This window comes from Danio aesculapii, chromosome 2, assembly GCF_903798145.1.
Source record: "Danio aesculapii chromosome 2, fDanAes4.1, whole genome shotgun sequence".
NCBI classification, from domain to species: Eukaryota; Metazoa; Chordata; class Actinopteri; order Cypriniformes; family Danionidae; genus Danio; species Danio aesculapii.
Genome location: NC_079436.1, coordinates 27990967 through 28008579, shown reverse-complemented (window position 1 = coordinate 28008579; position 17613 = coordinate 27990967). Strand labels below are relative to the sequence as shown.

Below are 17613 nucleotides of genomic sequence, written 5' to 3'. Positions count from 1 at the left end.
TCTGCAGTGTGGCGGAGCTTTCAGCGAGGGGCCGCGTTTGGGGCCCCGCCTTTCTCTCTCTTTTTCTCTCTCTCTCTCTATGTCGTCTGAGCGAGCGACTGACTCCCCGCGTCCTCCACAGGTGTCGCCGGTCTTCCTCTGCCTCCTTCACCTGTCAGCCTCCGCCTCGCTGGCACTCCCAAAGGGCTGCTTTAAGGGGACTGTGTCTTTGAAAGAAAAATAAAAACAAAAAAAGAAAAAAAAATGGGACATCTGATGTCTCAAGGTCAGACTGCATGGTATATTGGCTGATCTGAAAATAACAATGGATAACGTTCAGACAGACGCGAAGTGAGGTGCCATCGAGGTTAATTTGTTTTGTCTGTGTTTCTGGATGGCAGACAACTGTGGCGCTGTTTGTGGCAGGTACCCCGGTGAGTTAATTACTTTATCGTTGCATTAATTGAAACATGAAAAATGTAAACATGCTAGTGTAGCAGTGGAGGTTTAAAGGTGAGCTGTGTAATTTATTCCATGTCAGTTGATTTTGCTGGAAATTGTGAAGTTACGCTGCGGCAGTATCAAAACAAAGCCACAAGTGCTTGATGCTGTATAGTAACATTGAATAAACCAGAAGGAGAGTTTAGGGGCTGGACTGTGTGTGTTGTGACCAATCACTGACAGTGAGAGTGTTCATTTGGTAGTTGGGTTAGGTAGTGCAGATGTCACAAAAATTTCTTGACACACTTATAGACTATTTTGAGGGATGTAAACAAACACAACGGTCCCAAGGTATTTCCTGTTTTACATTTTCAATTTCTATAGCTTCCGAGAGTCCAGAAAGAGCCAAATATTGATAAATAACTTTATGACAGCTGTAAGTTTTGATTGAAACATTAAGTTATGATTGAATTGCCTTCTTGTTAAGAAGGTTGCTGATTCGAGCCCCGGTTGGGTCAGTTGGCATTTCTGTGTGGAGTTTGCATGTTCTCCCCGTGGGTTTCGTCCAGGTGCTCCAGTTTCCCCCACAGTCCAAAGTCATCTGTAGGTCAGGGCTAGGTGAATTGGATAGATGTATCCCAGTGATGGGCTGCAGCTTGAAGGGCATCCACTTCGTAAAAACATATGCTGGATAAGTTGGTGGTCCATTCCACTGTGGCGACCCCAGATTAATAAAGGGACTAAGCCAAAAAGAAAATGAATGAATGAAATGTTCATGGGCCAATTATATGACCACATTGAAATGGTCTATAACATATATTGTTTTTCCCCATATTTCCACATGATAAGATTATATGAGGAGAATATATCACATTTCTTATGTTATCACATTACATTTTTTTTTTACAAAACCAATGCTTTACGAACCAAAACCTTTCATTTTTTATAATTTATTTGAATATTTAATTATCATACACTACAGTTCAAATGTTATGGGTCAATAGGATTTTAAAATAATTTAAAATAAGCTTCTCCTGCTCACCAAAGCTGCATTTATTTCATAAAAAATACAGTACAAATTGTGAAATGTTATTGCACTATAAAATAACTGATCAAAAGTAGTTTATAATTTAATTTAATAATTTATTCTAGGGATTTTAAAGATGATTTTTTTTAGCTTCAGTACTCCAGTCTTCAGAAATCACTCTAATATTAATTTATTTCTCATTCTCTGCATATTTTGTTAATTTGTTGATATCAATATATTACATATTTTGTACATCTAAAATGCTTTGGCAATACTGTACAAAATGTCATGCCAATAAAGCAACCTGAACTTGAATAAGAGATAGAGAAGATGAAGACATGAGCACATGAGGGCTCCTGAATAGCATAAAAGAGAAATAGTGGACTTTTTTTTATTTCAACAGTCTTTTTTTAGCTTTAACTCATTAAAAAGAAAAAAAATGAAAACACATAATAAATAATAATAATAATAAAATAATTAAAGTAATAATAAAGTGTTGAAATTGTATGTGCTGTGGATAAAAGCTGTGTTTCTTTCCAGCCACCACCGCAAGTATTTCATACCTGTGAAAAGCACTATATATTTAATATTACCATAATAGACCATAATAAATTAAAAGTGTAACTAGACGTACACCTCTATTCTGCATATACAGAGTTATAAAAATGTATTTAGACTTTTAGTTACACTTATATAATGACTAATTATGATTAATACCAATAAAAATGATTTTATAAAAACAATGGAGGTGTGTACGGTAAACAAAGACAGAGTTTTGTGTATGTGTGTGTGTGTGTGTGTGTGTGTGTGTAAGTGACCCATTTTCAGCTCCAATCATGACTTTTCAAAGTACAAGACCGATACAGAGAGTCTGCAGTGTTGTGGTTCAGTTTGTATCAAAATGACACAACGGTGAGCCTGTAAAATGAAGTGCTGTGTGAAACCATAGTGTCCCATTGAGTTCTCTTAGGTTTGTGCTTATATTTAAAGACAGCGGGGGAATTTTCATCCTTCACTATCCATCTCCCTCCCAGCAGGATGGACTTGTAAATGAACGAGCAGACATTTTGTGCTGGAAACTGTGTCTGTTCACTCTGACACACCATGTAACAAAACTGCTTTAGATCCAGCTGAGTTCCCCCGGCAGGACTGTGTCAAGGGATTTGCCAGGTCACAGAGCTGAGCAAAATGGCTGCCTGAGTTTGACTAATGTGCTCCAGGAGCCCGCTCTCTTTGCCCAGGAGTTTTGGCCAGCTGAAATTCATTAAAGAGCAGCATCCATAAACTACAATTGCTGGACCCATAACGGGATCGCATCCGTTTGTCCTAAAATACACACGCAATATCATGCACACACTTATATTTATACATACGTAGAGCTCCCATGATAATTTCAAGCTCATTGACTTTGACAGCAAATCAATATCCTGCGCTATCTATTGTTACTTAATTCAATTAAGCCAATTCATAAAGCCGAACATAATGGAGCTAATGGAAAGCGCAATTAGGGGAATAGCGGCACCATTTAAGTCACGCATGGAACTACCAAAGTCAATTCAGCATAGCAATTGTGCATACCCATCTAAATCGCTGGCCCTCGACCGGATGAAGGGTGATGTTGACCTGATGCATTTTTACACTGACAGAGAGAGCTGCGCGAACGTCGCAAGTAATATTGTAAATCAAAAAAACCAGAGGTACTTAAATGCAATTCATTGAGAGGCCCGCGTTTCCCCTTCGCCACTTTGCGCAATCACATTTGCAATCTGCTTGATAAAGTGCGAGAGGGAGCGAGGGCAGGCGTTCAGTCGCAGACAAAGCCGCAGATTGATGTGGAAACAGGAAACGTGCTGATTGCTGATTATTATGTGGTGGCAGGATGCTTTTGTCTCTCAGACTGTCATTCCAGCAGGTCAGTTCAGAGCCAGCAGGCTATTGTGACCGCGCATGCTGATAAAAACCCAACACTCTTTGGTTGTCGAAATTTTTTTTTTTTTTGGTGTTGGGGCTGAATTCAATAGCGCCGTGAGTGTTTAGATCTTTAAAGTGAGGCATTTAGAGAGCATGCGTATTGATTCATTGATTACAGATTTGTGAGCGCTCGCCCATTGGCCTGCTTTGCAGTATTTTAAGAGCTGGAGGTTAATGGTTTGGTGGAAAAAAAAAGCCTCTCTGCCTTTTTCTTTTCTTTTCTTTTTTCGAGACCGCTACAGCACTTCCAATGGCCTCTGGTTTTATACTTCGTGAATGTGGGACGCCAATTATATAGATATCAGAGCTTGGGCCTCAAGACTTGCAGTTGAATTGGTATCTTATGGAGAATGTTTCAGAGATATCTTTAATAAGGGGATGGCTGTCGTATGATACGGCTGCTCAAGTTGCCTTTAATTAGGAAGGGAAGCATTCCCAGCAGCCCTGGGATAACACTCTGAGACTTTGCCCAATAACTGATTGTTTTTCAATTTCTTTCTCTCTCTTATTACAGGTAGTGTGTGGCTCGCTGGCAGCAGGAAGGGACTATGAGGGTGGCTGCCGCCTGCTCTGCAGAGCTCTGTAACTTTGGCAGATAGGATCATTATCCCCCTGTAAGACACCCTAAGAGCGGAAAAGATGAGGACTTGGATTGTACTTCTTCTGTGGGCATGTGCACACATCAGTGTGAATGCAATTGCCCTTTCAAGAGGGCCGGTTCGAAGGAAAAGCAAAGAAATTGAAGGACGGCAAGACAAAGGGTTGCTGAGACGTTCAAAGCGAGGATGGATGTGGAAACAGTTTTTTCTGCAGGAGGAATACACCGGATCCGAGCACCAGTATATTGGCAAGGTAAGAGATTATGCTTCTATTCCAGGTTTCGTGTGCAATGCTGGAGCAATGCTGAAGGAGTCGATTGCAGAGATAGATTTGGTTTCATCACTCCTCCTGATTCTGTCTTCGGAGGTTAATAAATAGAGAATGATCAAAACTGTGGCTGTGTCATATGTAGAGATCTCCAGCGCAGAGCCTGCTGGATTTGAGATAAGGAGCAGGGTGAAATCTGACCTCCCCGGTATACCTCACACTTCATCTGAATCTCTGAGTTGAAGAGGATCAAAGATTAGAATAAAATATAACAGCTGGATGCTGTTGCTTATAGCCAAGGATCTCAAACTGCGGCCCTCTGGTAAAGACACGACTCTGAATTTACAATGCTGAAAGACAGACAGAGATACATACTTTACAGGCGACACGGTGGCGCAGTGGGTTGCACATTCGCCTCACAGCAAGTTGGTCGCTGATTCGAGCCTCCACTGGGTCCGTTAGCGTTTCTATGTGGAATTTGTATGTTCTCCCCGTGTTCGTGTGGGTGCTCCGGTTTCCCCCACAAGTCCAAAGACATGCGCTATAGGTGAATTGGGTAAACTAAATTGTACGTAGTGTGTGTGTGTGTGTGTGTGTGTGTGTGTGTGTGTGTGTGTGTGTGTGTGTGTGTGTGTGTGTGTGTGTGTGTGTGTGTGTGTGTGTGAATGAGTGTGTGAATGAGTGTGTATGGATGTCTCCCAGTGATAGGTTGCAGCTGGAAGGGCATCCGCTGTGTAAAACATGTGCTGGATGAGTTAGCGGTTCATTTTGCTGTGGCAAAGATTAATAAACGGACTAAGCCAAAAAAAATTAATGAATGACATACTTTACAATTTACATGCAATGATAAATATTACATTCAAAATTGTCATTATTAGTTTAGTAATGTATAACAAATAATGGGCTTTATTTTAATGATCTAGGCGCAAAGTCTAAAGTGCAGGGCATGTCAGAATCCACTTTTGATATTTTAAGGATGGAAAAATACGGTTTGCGCTGCGGCGCATGGTCTAACAGGGTTGTGCTTATTTTCTTAATGAGTTCTGGGTGTGTTTTAAACATTAAACCAATCAGTCTCATCTTCCATTCCCTTCAAGAGTCAGTTGTGCCGTGCCATGGTGCATTTGCTATTTTCATGGCGGACTTTGTAAGTGGAAAAACTGAACGCTTCACTAGCGAGTTAAGCAGACCATCTGCAGCTCATAAAGAATGAGCCTTCTCCATTCACATACGTTTACTCTTTACTTTACTTGTTTACTTTCGTGGATAAGAAAACGGTGAAAACTCACTCCAATGAAGACATCCGTTAGCCTACATATTTAATTTAATTTGTTAAGCGCAAAGATTTGATTCAAAACTAATTCTAAATTCAGTTCTAATTTCCAGCAAACTAAAAAATAAACAACAATAACGAAGTGTCATCAAACAACTGAGATATATCTAAAAACCCATCCTATTCTTAATTGGTCTTCAAAACCCGACATGTGGACAAATCTAAACTAGTTTTTATTCAAAAAATATAAATATCCATATAATGAGTAGTATTGATAATAATAATATTATACAAAAGCAAATTGTCATGAATAAACTGAAAAAAGCCCCCCGAGATGAAGAAGGCATGGAGACAGTAGTTTTTATAATTATTTTAAAAATAATATTTTTGAAATATTTGAATCCTTTAATTTTTTTTATATTTGTAAAGATATTTGTGTATTGCTGTATATCCTGTGTCTATTAAGCAGTGTATATGCATTTAAGCCACACAAGTAACACGCTCTGCGCTGGACTTTTAACCTGCTTTCAGCTGGTCAGTTTTGCAGTCTACTTTATTTCCTCAAAATAGCAATGCGCCAATAATGTGCCTTAACACACCTCCATTCTCGACCGGAACACCTATGAGTTCATAATGTGGCGCAAATGGATTTGCTATTTAATCAACGTGGTGCAAAACATGAAAACTAGAGTTGCGCTGGTCTGAAAATAGCAACAAATCGCACCAAACACGTCTTGTACCTTATTGCGCAGGGTGTATGATAGGACCCATAATCTAAATGCTTTAAAAATGGCAAAATACTGTAAACATAAAAACTATCAAATCCACCAATATACCCATATAGTACAGCTATTTGTATTGTTGATTATTGCATTCATTTATTTAATTAATTAAAGAGCGAAAACCAATTATGTAAAGAATGCTGAAAAGTACAGTGGTTTTACACACACAAAAAAAACACTGTAATAGCAAATCTCTCTCAGAAAATATTTCACATCAGTACTGTTTTTAGTATATTTCATAATATTCCCCAAAGTGATGTTTAATGGACTGATAATTTGTTAACAAAATTTTAAACATAATAATTTTAATAACTAATTTCTTATGACTAATTTCTTATTTGGCAGGACAATAGTTTTCAGCTTAAAGTGTAATTTAAAAGCTTGACTAGGTTAAACAGATTTACTAGACAATAGGGCATTGAACATCAATGGTTTGTTCTGTAGCCAATCAAAAAAAGCATCAGTTAAGCATCAGTTGGAAAATATTTGAAAGAGAATTACAGTTTTGCAGGACGGCTATAATTTTGCCTTGAACTACCTTACCAATCCCAAAGTGAACATTATTTTTCACTATACTTTTACTGTATAATTCAAAACAGTATTAAAATCGCTCATGATTAAATTGTAAAATATGTACATTAATAACTGCGGTGACATTGAACTACTATCGATGCTGTTCTGCATAAAGTTAGTCGAGGGACCATTAAGGAGTCTTAATAAAATATGACTTTTATTTACACAGTTGCACGCTAGAGAAGGGAATTCATCAGGTGAAACAGTATGTTCTGATTTGATCAAATGTGATACTTGGCTTGAAAAGTCTGAAACCCCACTGGCTTAGAGACTCGAAAGCTTTGCAAAGGATCACCAACTAGTGGATTATTCATGTGGGATGTTGTAAGCGCAGAATTCACAAAGCCCTCATTGTTGTTATGGACATTTTGTGTCTGGATCATGTAGCAGTCAATGTGGAGTAGAATCTGCCATTTCGAAAATGTTCAGAGGGAAAAATCACGAAGAGCAAAAGAGCCATTGTGTTTGAATGGTCTTTTGTGTTTTACTACTCTATTTTACTGTAACAAAGCGGCTCATTCAAGTGGAAAGAAGTGTCAAATCACTCACTCGCTCCTCTATCAGATGTCATTGTGGAAGCTAATCACATCACACCTTCAGCTTTAAAATGCGATGTTCCTATCAGTCAATTCAATCGCTTTTCATAACAATATCACAAATTCAGAACTGCACATACAAGCAGTACAAAAGTTTGCTTTACCTGAAAAAAAAAAATCTTTAAAAAAACATGTGGCAGCATCACAGATCGTAATAGACAAGCTTTTACCTTGATTGCACATTCAGCGTGTTGTACTTTCCTCTGATATGCCATCAGAATTCAATTCCACGAGGACTCATTTTCACATATTTACCATGGAGTACCTGCCTATTGCTGCATTCCCCTGTAGTATTTCTTCATTGTTTTATTCCTTTAAAATCAAGGGATATTGAATACATTGAGAACGCAATACATATTCATGAGCCCTATCAGAGCGGAGGTGCTGATGAAATGCTTGAATTGCTTCCTCTCAACAGCTTCACTCAGATATGGATAGAGGAGATGGCACGGTGATGTACGTCCTCACAGGTGAAGGCGCCGGCACCATCTTTGTCATTGACGCCAACTCAGGAGATCTACACGCTACCAGGAGCCTGGACAGAGAGGAGAAGCCTTCCTACTCGCTCAGAGCTCAGGCTGTCAACAGGAAGACCGGCATCCCGCTGGAGCCAGAGACAGAGTTCATTGTGAAGCTGCATGACATCAATGACAATGAGCCCAAGTTTGACAAGGAGGTCTATACAGCGTCCGTACCTGAGGGGTCTCACATTGGTAAGATTTGAAAAGCTTCTGGAATAAGCTTTAAAGGTCTTGTGAGGACCAGTGAATTTAGAAATGTTATAAAACAATATTTGTTTAATGTAGAATTACAGTTGTTTTTACTGCATCATGTTTTTTTAGGAATAGAGTTACAAGTCTGATTTGTTTGCTCTTCCTCATGGCATCCTAAAACTGTGTTATTTATTTTCCACAAAAATAATGTTTCCTTGCCATTGAGTTAGTTGATACTGCAACTTTGAAGCTTCAGAAAGAGGCAAATTATGTATTTTACACTGTAAACACTGACTTTCAGAATCTATAGTAACTTACTGACAGCAGTTCGCCAGTAACTTACTGTAAATAAATGACAGCAAAATACTGTATTTACATTTACAGCACAGTTTATCTTGCATTATATATATATATATATATATATATATATATATATATATATATATATATATATATATATATATATATACAATTATTAGTATTATCCCCCCTAAAATATTAGCCCCCCTGTTTATTTTTTCCCCCAATTTCTGTTTTATGGATTTTCTTCAACACATTTCTAAACATAATAGTTTTAATAACTAATAATTCTATTAACTGATTTATTTTATCTTTACCATGATGACAGAAAATAATATTTGACTAGATATTTTTCAAGACACTTCTATACAGCTTAAAGTGACATTTAAAAGCTTAACTAAGTTAATTAGGTTAACTAGGCAGGTTTAGGGTAACCAGGCAAGTTAGACTAATTAGACTATCAGAAAAAAAATGAAATCTAGCTTAAAGGGGCTAATAATTTTGACCTTAAAATGTTCTTTAAAAAAGTAAAAACTGCTTTTATTCTAGCCAAAATAAAACAAATAACACATTCTCCAGTAGAAAAAATATTATCAGACATACTGTGAAAATTTCCTTGCTCTGTTAAACTTATTGGGAAATATTTAAAAAAGAAAAAACTTCTAAAAAGGAGGGGCTAATAATTCTGACTTCAACTGTATATACATATATATATATATATAGAGAGAGAGAGAGAGAGAGAGAGAGAGAGATTTACAGTATTGTACTTTATATAATATAATGTAAAATAATATACAGTAATTTTCACAATGCAACTTTAAAATACGGTAATATACTGCATAACTGTTTTACAGTAAATTTCAAGTTCATATTACAGTTAAATTCTGTGTAATTTACAAAAAATGTTAACAGTGTAACAAAAATATTACAAAAGTGCATTGTTGGGGTGGGGGCTAAAATTAGTCATTTTATTATGATTTTTGTAGTCATGTTTTATATATTTTTTCAGATATCTGTAAAATAAAAATGAAACATTTACAAACCGTAATTTCCTCTTCCAACTCTCTTTTAATTAAAAGGTCTAAAATCAATAGTTATAATATCAAAGCAAAGAAAGTCTATTTAGAAAGTTGTGACATTTAATGTTACATGCACCAAAAAAGGGAAGCATTTTCTTTCTCGGTAGGTTTATTCACTAGTACAAATTTCTAAATATCCAAAAATCAAGACACAATTGAGATTGAGTCTTGTTAAGTTCATGTTTAGAATAAGAACAATTGTCTTTTATGAAAATGACTTAATTTCTGTTTAATGCAGTTGATTTTTCTGAGCCCGTTGGCAGACATTTGTTGTTTTAGTTAGTTATTTCTGTATTCTGTCTTTTAAACCTCAAGCTATGTTTGATAAAATGAACTAAAAGCAAATAGATCAGTAAGACGTTGTATTCTAAAACGTTCAATTGTTACTTAGTTTTTATCCCTTTACATTTACAAGTATAGATATATTGTTTTCCCTTTAAAATATGTAAAAAAATATATATTTCAGTCTTTAAAGGGCCATGAACCCCATCCTCCCCCCGCCCCCCTGGGTCAGCAGGGTATCTCAGGGTGCCTCTAGTTTGAAAAAGTCAGGAAAGGGGGTGAGCCAGCTTTGGGAGTTTCGAGTGGTGAAAAAGGGAAGGATTTGCATGAAAAGGGGAGTTTCATTACATGCACAACAGCTAATTTTCACACCAGCAACACAAACACAGATTCAGGGGAGATAGACAGTGATTCAGAGAGCAGCATTTACACTGGATCTGAGAGCTGTGTGGAAGTGGAGGATTTTCAGTCCATAATATTGTAGTGATATTACTGTAAACAAAGTAAATTATTTTGACTAAGGTCTCTATTCAGAAACTGAAAGAGTACTGCTGACGATACTACCTAACTTTGATCATACATTTACCAAATCCGTAGAGACAGGACAGTCAACACCAACTGGAACCGCGTCTTTATTTAAAAGAAGATGAGTGGCAAATCCGGATTTCACCGTTCCCAAATTCGAAAAGCTCTCGGGTTAAAAATGTTCCTTACAAACATATTTTGTCGCATGCTAGTAGACCACTGTAATCCACACATGTGAGTCCACACTCTAGCTGTGCTCTCATCGCCGGAAAATGGAAACAACACCTTCATTGCGGCACATTTATAAACGCAACACTGACAACCCATGTGCCTGAACAATTCTTCTACTACTTGTTTGAGTTATGGTTGCAACATAACATGGCGTCTCTCTGAACACTGTAACAGGTAAAAAGAGTCTTCGAAGCTATATCATGCATATTAATTAAGTTGCATCTTGTTCACAATAGAGCGCGTTGATTGGTTCAAACCAAGTATTTCTCATGAATTAATGAACAGATGTGCTGAAAACTCAATGACGTCACTTTGTACTGGCCGGTACAGACAGCCAATCTCCACACTGGATATTAAACAATGATCAACGTGACGTTGCTTTTAAAAATCTATTCATACCAGAAAAAAACAATGCAAAAACAACTAGATTTCACTTGTTAGCTAAATATATGTGTCCTAATAGTGTTTTTAGCAACATGGGACATATATATGACTGTCAACATCTCAAAAAAATGTGTTTTGGTGTTTCGTGACCCTTTAAAAAGTCATACAATTGCCCATATATAAACTTTAAAAACTATGAAATATTTTAAACATGATTTATTAGCATGTTTTAAATATAAGAGTTATAAGAACAGAAATAATAATAATAAGTATATAAAACTAATTGAAAATGAGTCTGAAAGTCTTTCGGTGTTGCTTCTAGTTTCTTTGTAATTAAGTGAAATGTTTCTAAGCCACTTTTTCCCCAGTACAGTCATTATTGAATCAGCATGTTGAACTTATAACTTAGTCCAATTTGTGAATGAATCATTCAGACATTCACCTTTTTGCTAACTGAAATGAGGTCAGCTGTCTTTCTTTTAGTCTTTTTTTTTCTTCTGTACTTTCATTAGCCATGGGCAAGAGCAAATAAGCACATACTTCATATTTCCTCAGTTTGTTTTGAGTGTAAATTGAAAGTCATAACACGCTGTCATATTTTTTGGTTAAGCAATTGAACTCTTCCTTGAACTAACTTCTTGTTTTTCAGGCACCTTTGTCACTCAAGTTACCGCCCAGGATGCAGATGATGAAATGTTCGGCTACAGTGCTAAGCTAGCATACAGCATCAAAGAGGGCCATCCATACTTCTCAGTAGAGCCAAATACAGGTCAGTCCATGCTAAACGCTTACAGTATATCACAGACAGAGATGGCGAAACAGACGGAGAGAGCGTTTGCATCTATATAATTTGATATGGGCCGAGGTTTGCACTGCAGCTCTGTCGTTCAAGCATTTTAGCCGAGTAAATTCGCCCAGTGAGTTTAATCATTGCTAATGTGTGCGCTGGAACATTTCCCGCAGAGGTCTTTGTTTAAACAAAAGAGAAATAGAAACACAAAAGCTCCCATGGCAGATTAGTGTCCAGCTTAACACTGATATGCTTTAGCCCAGATGGGACACGAACGATGATGTCCATGAGCACATGAAATCCTAAGACCGAAAAAAGGGATATTCATTAGAGGTGGGGGTTAATCGGGGAGCAGTTGTGCCATTCGGTGCAGCACAGCAGCAGCAGCAGGGTCAGGATTCTTCTCTATGTGATTTACTGGGTTTATCTTTTAGCCTTTTTTTGGGTGTAAACAAGACATCAGGCATAGTCGTGTTGAAAGTGGATGTGAATCACTGGTTGTAAACCTCTTTTCTTCCGTAATGTGACGTAACAAGATGTTCCGTGAGGAAAAGTGTAGGATGGGATTTGATTTTTTATGCAGGGCAAATTTAATGGGTCATGAAAAGTAGGTGGTGTAATCAGAAAGTGAGTTTTATATCACATAATTGGTCAACCTTACCAATTACATTAGCTTATATATTCTGTTGATGTTAGAGGAAAAAGTTAAAAGTATAATAACAATAATAACAACAACAACAACAACAATAATAATAATAATAATAATAATTATTATTATTGTAATTATTATAATAATAATAATAATTATTATTATTATTATTATTAATAATAATAATAATTAATAGTTAATAGTTTATAATTAATTGATAAACACTCAGAATGATTGGTCAGATATACTTTTTTTATTATGCACAATGGTGTGTGTGAGTGTAATGCATTTACCGGTTGTTTTAATATTTGTATATTATGCATATATAAATATAATATAATATAATATAAAAATGTAATTATTTGTAATAAAAGACTTCATTACATATTAAACATACTAAAATGCATTTTAAAAAATATGTAATCAAATATTCATTGACTTTTTAGATTTATTTAAGGCTGGATTGAATTTCAAATTGTTATTAATTTTTAAGATGGTATTAAATATTGATTATTAATCATTTATTACAATTTCAAAGTTGAATATCATTTAAAATGCATGTTTTGCATACGCATATATGTTATTAATTTAGAAGATGTTATTAATGATTGATTATTACTTATTACGGTTTTAAAAATGAACATAATTTAAAAGGTATATTCTGCATATGTATGTCATTATGTATATTACATCCCTTGATGTGGAAAAAAAGTAGTAGCAAGCCAAGCAAGTCCAATACCGCCTTTCTCAGAAATTGCTTTATATCACATTTCCAATTGCTTTAGCTTGTAAAACACCAGTTTTAATAATCCAAGGTCTTGTTTCTTCTGAACCTGCAGCGATCTCTCAATCAGCAGCTGCCGCCTGTAATAATCTCTGCGGCAAAATGTCAGTCTCAATGCATGTACGCAATTAGTTCTGCACTGTTCAAACACAACAGAGACTCAGCTGCCACTGCACTCTGCTGTCGTCCATTTCCTAGAGTAAAGAACTTGGCCGGACTGAATGTTAACGAATTAAAATAAGGCATCTTTCCCCCAGGAATAATCCGGACTGCTTTGGGACCTACCGATATGGATAGAGAGCAAAGGGAGCACTACCAAGTGGTGATCGAAGCCAAGGACATGGCCGGCCAGAAGGGAGGCTTAATAGGCTCCACCACAGTCAACATTAGCCTCAGTGATATCAACGATAACGCCCCACACTTCAAGCAGGGTGAGCATGCATTCAGTAGATACTAATATAAATACTGTATGTAAATATCACCAGACTGATGTTTGCACAAGACTTTGGTTCTATAATTCCAATAGTTTCCCATTAAGCTCAGTTGTATAATGAATAACATTAATACAAAGACTTCAAATAACAATGAAAGATACACGTTTTTATCATTGTGCGAAGCAAAAATGGTTTGGGGCAAAGCTTAAGCAACTGCGTGAGGTCTGTGTGTTAATCCTGATTAAATGGACAGAGTGGGCTCAGCTCACTTACTCTTTTGTGTTTCCGCTAATATAATCTATTCTTTTAGCCTGCATGCAAATAGAAAACGCTCAGAGTTTCTGCCATGTCTATGTGAGTAATGCAGAATACAAGCACAGAGTGGATTTATAGCAGGCAGTACAATATCATTCTAGCTCCCGCATTTATTACAGTAAAGAGAACACCTAGAGCATCTGAAAAAAGCTCTAAAAGCCATTTTAATTGGCTACTGTGTTAGATGCAGGGATCAGATATGCATATTTACCAATGCAAATTGTAGTAATAATAATAAAAAAAGAAGATTTGAATGCTGCAAACTCTTCTTTTAGGTTCATTTGAAAGTGTAAATCATCTCCAGTTGTGGTATACCTGAGGCCACAATTCAATGGGCAATTTGTAATGAATATACATGTTTATAGTAATGGCAACCTCTTAAAGCCACAGTATGTAATTTTCACCGCTTGAGGGCACATATTCAAAATATATACCACAGTTCCAGTGTTTGTTGTATATTTTGATGAAAAAACTAACATATTGTGCCTTCAGGTATAACCTCTTGGGTAGACATTATGAAAATAAAGTATTTATCCTCAATCTTCATCCATTCAAAATTTTGGTCAAGTCATGGGTAGTGTGTCCTGATTTCTCAGAGTGGAAAACAGGACGGGTATTCGGGACAATTTTACATATCATTTGCCATTTTTTTGGATGCTCAATTGCTCTCTTGGGTAAAATGCAAAGTGTTATGTGACATATACTGTAATTTATTCACGTATAGCAGATAAAATACTGCTTCAGTGATTATTTGAGATGTGAAACTTTTCTGGAAGTTTTAGTTTCTTCAAAACTTGTGATGTTTAGTCATGTTTATATCCTGCTATTGCTTTTGCGCTTTTTTTTGTCATGGACACTCATGGGAGATGGTGCAGGTCCTGACTTCATTAACTACAACTTCATAAACTGGACTTGCACAGTTTTATTTTACCAGAACTTGTATATTAAGCTGCTTTGAAGCAATCTGCATTGTAAAAGTGCCACAGAAATAAAGATGAATTAAATTAAATTAAATTAAATTAAATTAAATTTAATTTAATTTAATTTAATTTAATTTAATTTAATTTAATTTAATTTAATTTAATTTAATTTAATTTAATTTAATTTAATTTAATTTAATTTAATTTAATTTAATTTAATTTAATTTAATTAACTACAACCTAATCAATATAGAAATGCAACTGGATACTAATTTTGCTCTTCAAAATATGACACGATTGGATAACATTGATTCAAGTACTACTAGCACTGAGTAATAAAGAAGTTTTAGGACAACTGAAATACGGGATAAAACATGACTTTTCAATATAAGGCAGGATATACGGGACCAACCCAGGAAATGTTAAAAACTTGGTCACCCTAGTCATGAAGATTTTGACTAGCGCATTGGACAAAGGGAAGAACCAGTGGTGTACTGCAGATCTTCTCTCAAATAAAAAGGAGATTGCGGATATATCGAGAATTCACTGTTACTGGCACAAACACTGACATTAACATTATGTTCTCCAGGAATATATCAGTTCAGCGTTCCAGAACTCACCAAGGTAGGATCATCAGTTGGCAGGATCGAGGCTGAAGATGCCGACATCGGCAGAAATGCAGAGATGTCCTACAGCATTACTGGCGGAGACAGTCTGGATGTGTTTGACATCAGCACTGACAGGAACACCCAAGAAGGCATACTAACTGTAAAGAAGGTACATATGATTTTTCTGTTGTGCACTGAATTTGAAAATAGAATTTTCACCCATGCAAGGCTGAAACGCTTGTTTTTTGAATTAAACTAGAATGAAATCCAAAGTATACTTTAGTTTTTTGGGCATACACTAGGGTATGCAAACAGTGAGCGTGATGCAAATTTCATTATCAGCTCAGTATGTGTGTACGGTACACGCACAGCCTGATGTTTATAAACACACATACAATATTCATGCAACTCACACATTTGCTTGGAACTGTTTTAGCCTCTCTTAGTTTGTCCACACTGTGTAAACACAAAACCAAGCTGTTGTTTCACAGCTGGAAAAGAAATGTACTGTAGGAGATTAAAAAGTAATGGCAAAAACTGTGAGTGTGAAGGCATTAAAACACATCCCCAGCTGTTTTTAAACAAGTATGAAAAGATGTTTTACAAATCTAACTATTTTATAGCAGTACAAAGGCCTTTTAGGATGTTTTTAAATGGATTATTGTCACATTCTGGTCAGAATTTTTTTTTTTCACAAGCTGAACCCACATGAAAGTCTGTATAAAGTTGTCATTATTTAAAAACCAAAAAACTTTCAGTGAGAAATCGTGTTGGATGCAATGGATCTGTATTTTCTTTTCACTTACAGTAGTTGCATCTACAGTTAGATATAACAGCACAAATAAGATAATATATTTAGTATTGTTGTATAGTATACAACAATGTATATCAGAGGTGTGTATATCAGGGGTGCCCAAACTTTTATTATGATGGACCAGAATCCAAGCTTGTTTGAGAGCTGTGAGCCGAAAGTAAATATACTGTATTACATTATATAATATACTGTATTTCCATGGCTAATTGCCTAATTTATTTCATAATATTTTAACTAATATAACATAATATTTACTAATACATTAAAATTAATGAACTTGAATTAACAAATTTCCATTTTTAAAACAATGGAGTTCAATTCCAAATACACTAGTAATGCTGAACCTGCATTTGCCTTGATTTGCACACTGATGTCTTCTGCTTTGTCCCCAATTTATTAAGTGACAGTATGTACCTTTTTTAAAATCTTCATCTTCATTCATTTACAACATTTAATTGAAACTTTTAATTTCAGTTAGATTTTTTGTAGCTCAATAATAAAACAAACAAACAAAAGGTTACATTAAAATAGAAATGAGAATCTCTGTTAAAGGCTTTGTCCAATCCTTCCCAATCATTTTCCCTTCTGCTGGCCAAATCAAAGCACACAAATGGCCAACTTTGGCCCACAGCCCTAGTTTGGGCATCTCTGTTCTATACAGTATATATACTAGGGATGCATATGTTTTCAACATTGCAAAATAAACACAAAAACACAAGTTGTGACCTCTTTTTCATTATAAACCTTTGCATAGCATCGCATATACCTTGATTCAGAACAAATAAAATAATAATTCAACAGCAAAATTAAATTTTTTATAGATTTTGTATGTAGAAAAAAGTTAATCAGCTCCAAACCATAGACTGTGAAAGATATGGACGTAGTATGCGCTTAGTATGTGTTCTGACCATGTGCTTGACTGTTTACTATATTAATAAAGTGTTTAGTCTTTTAAAAACACTGTTGTAATACATTTAGCCACTAAGCATTGTTCTTATGATGCTTTTCTACAGGAGGAAAACGCTAATAACTTAAAAATACTTTAAATATAGTCTGTGTTAGTAAATGCAAGGCTATTGATAAAATCCAGGTATAACACAGTATGACAACGTTTCAGATGACTGTTCTAGAGCCTACAGCTAATCAATCTGTCAGATTCAGGAGTGATTCAAATTCTAAAGAAAATTATGAATGATAAATAATTATAAGTAAAACAAATACATTTATAGATATGATATATAAGTATATAATTTTATTCACCTGGGAAATGGAGGCC

General features: G+C 35.7%; 1 protein-coding gene across 1 annotated transcript in view; it reads left to right on the top strand.

Annotated features, from left to right (window-relative positions):
* The window catches only part of cdh6 (cadherin 6), a 54287-nt gene that overhangs the window by 11808 nt on the left and 24866 nt on the right, over positions 1–17613 (top strand). Inside the window, exons 2-6 of the mRNA XM_056476585.1 lie at positions 3933–4270; positions 7928–8222; positions 11673–11792; positions 13504–13677; positions 15505–15692. Coding sequence (XP_056332560.1) covers positions 4058–4270; positions 7928–8222; positions 11673–11792; positions 13504–13677; positions 15505–15692 — 990 coding nt within the window. The 5' untranslated portion in view covers positions 3933–4057. The remainder of the gene's footprint in view (positions 1–3932; positions 4271–7927; positions 8223–11672; positions 11793–13503; positions 13678–15504; positions 15693–17613) is intronic.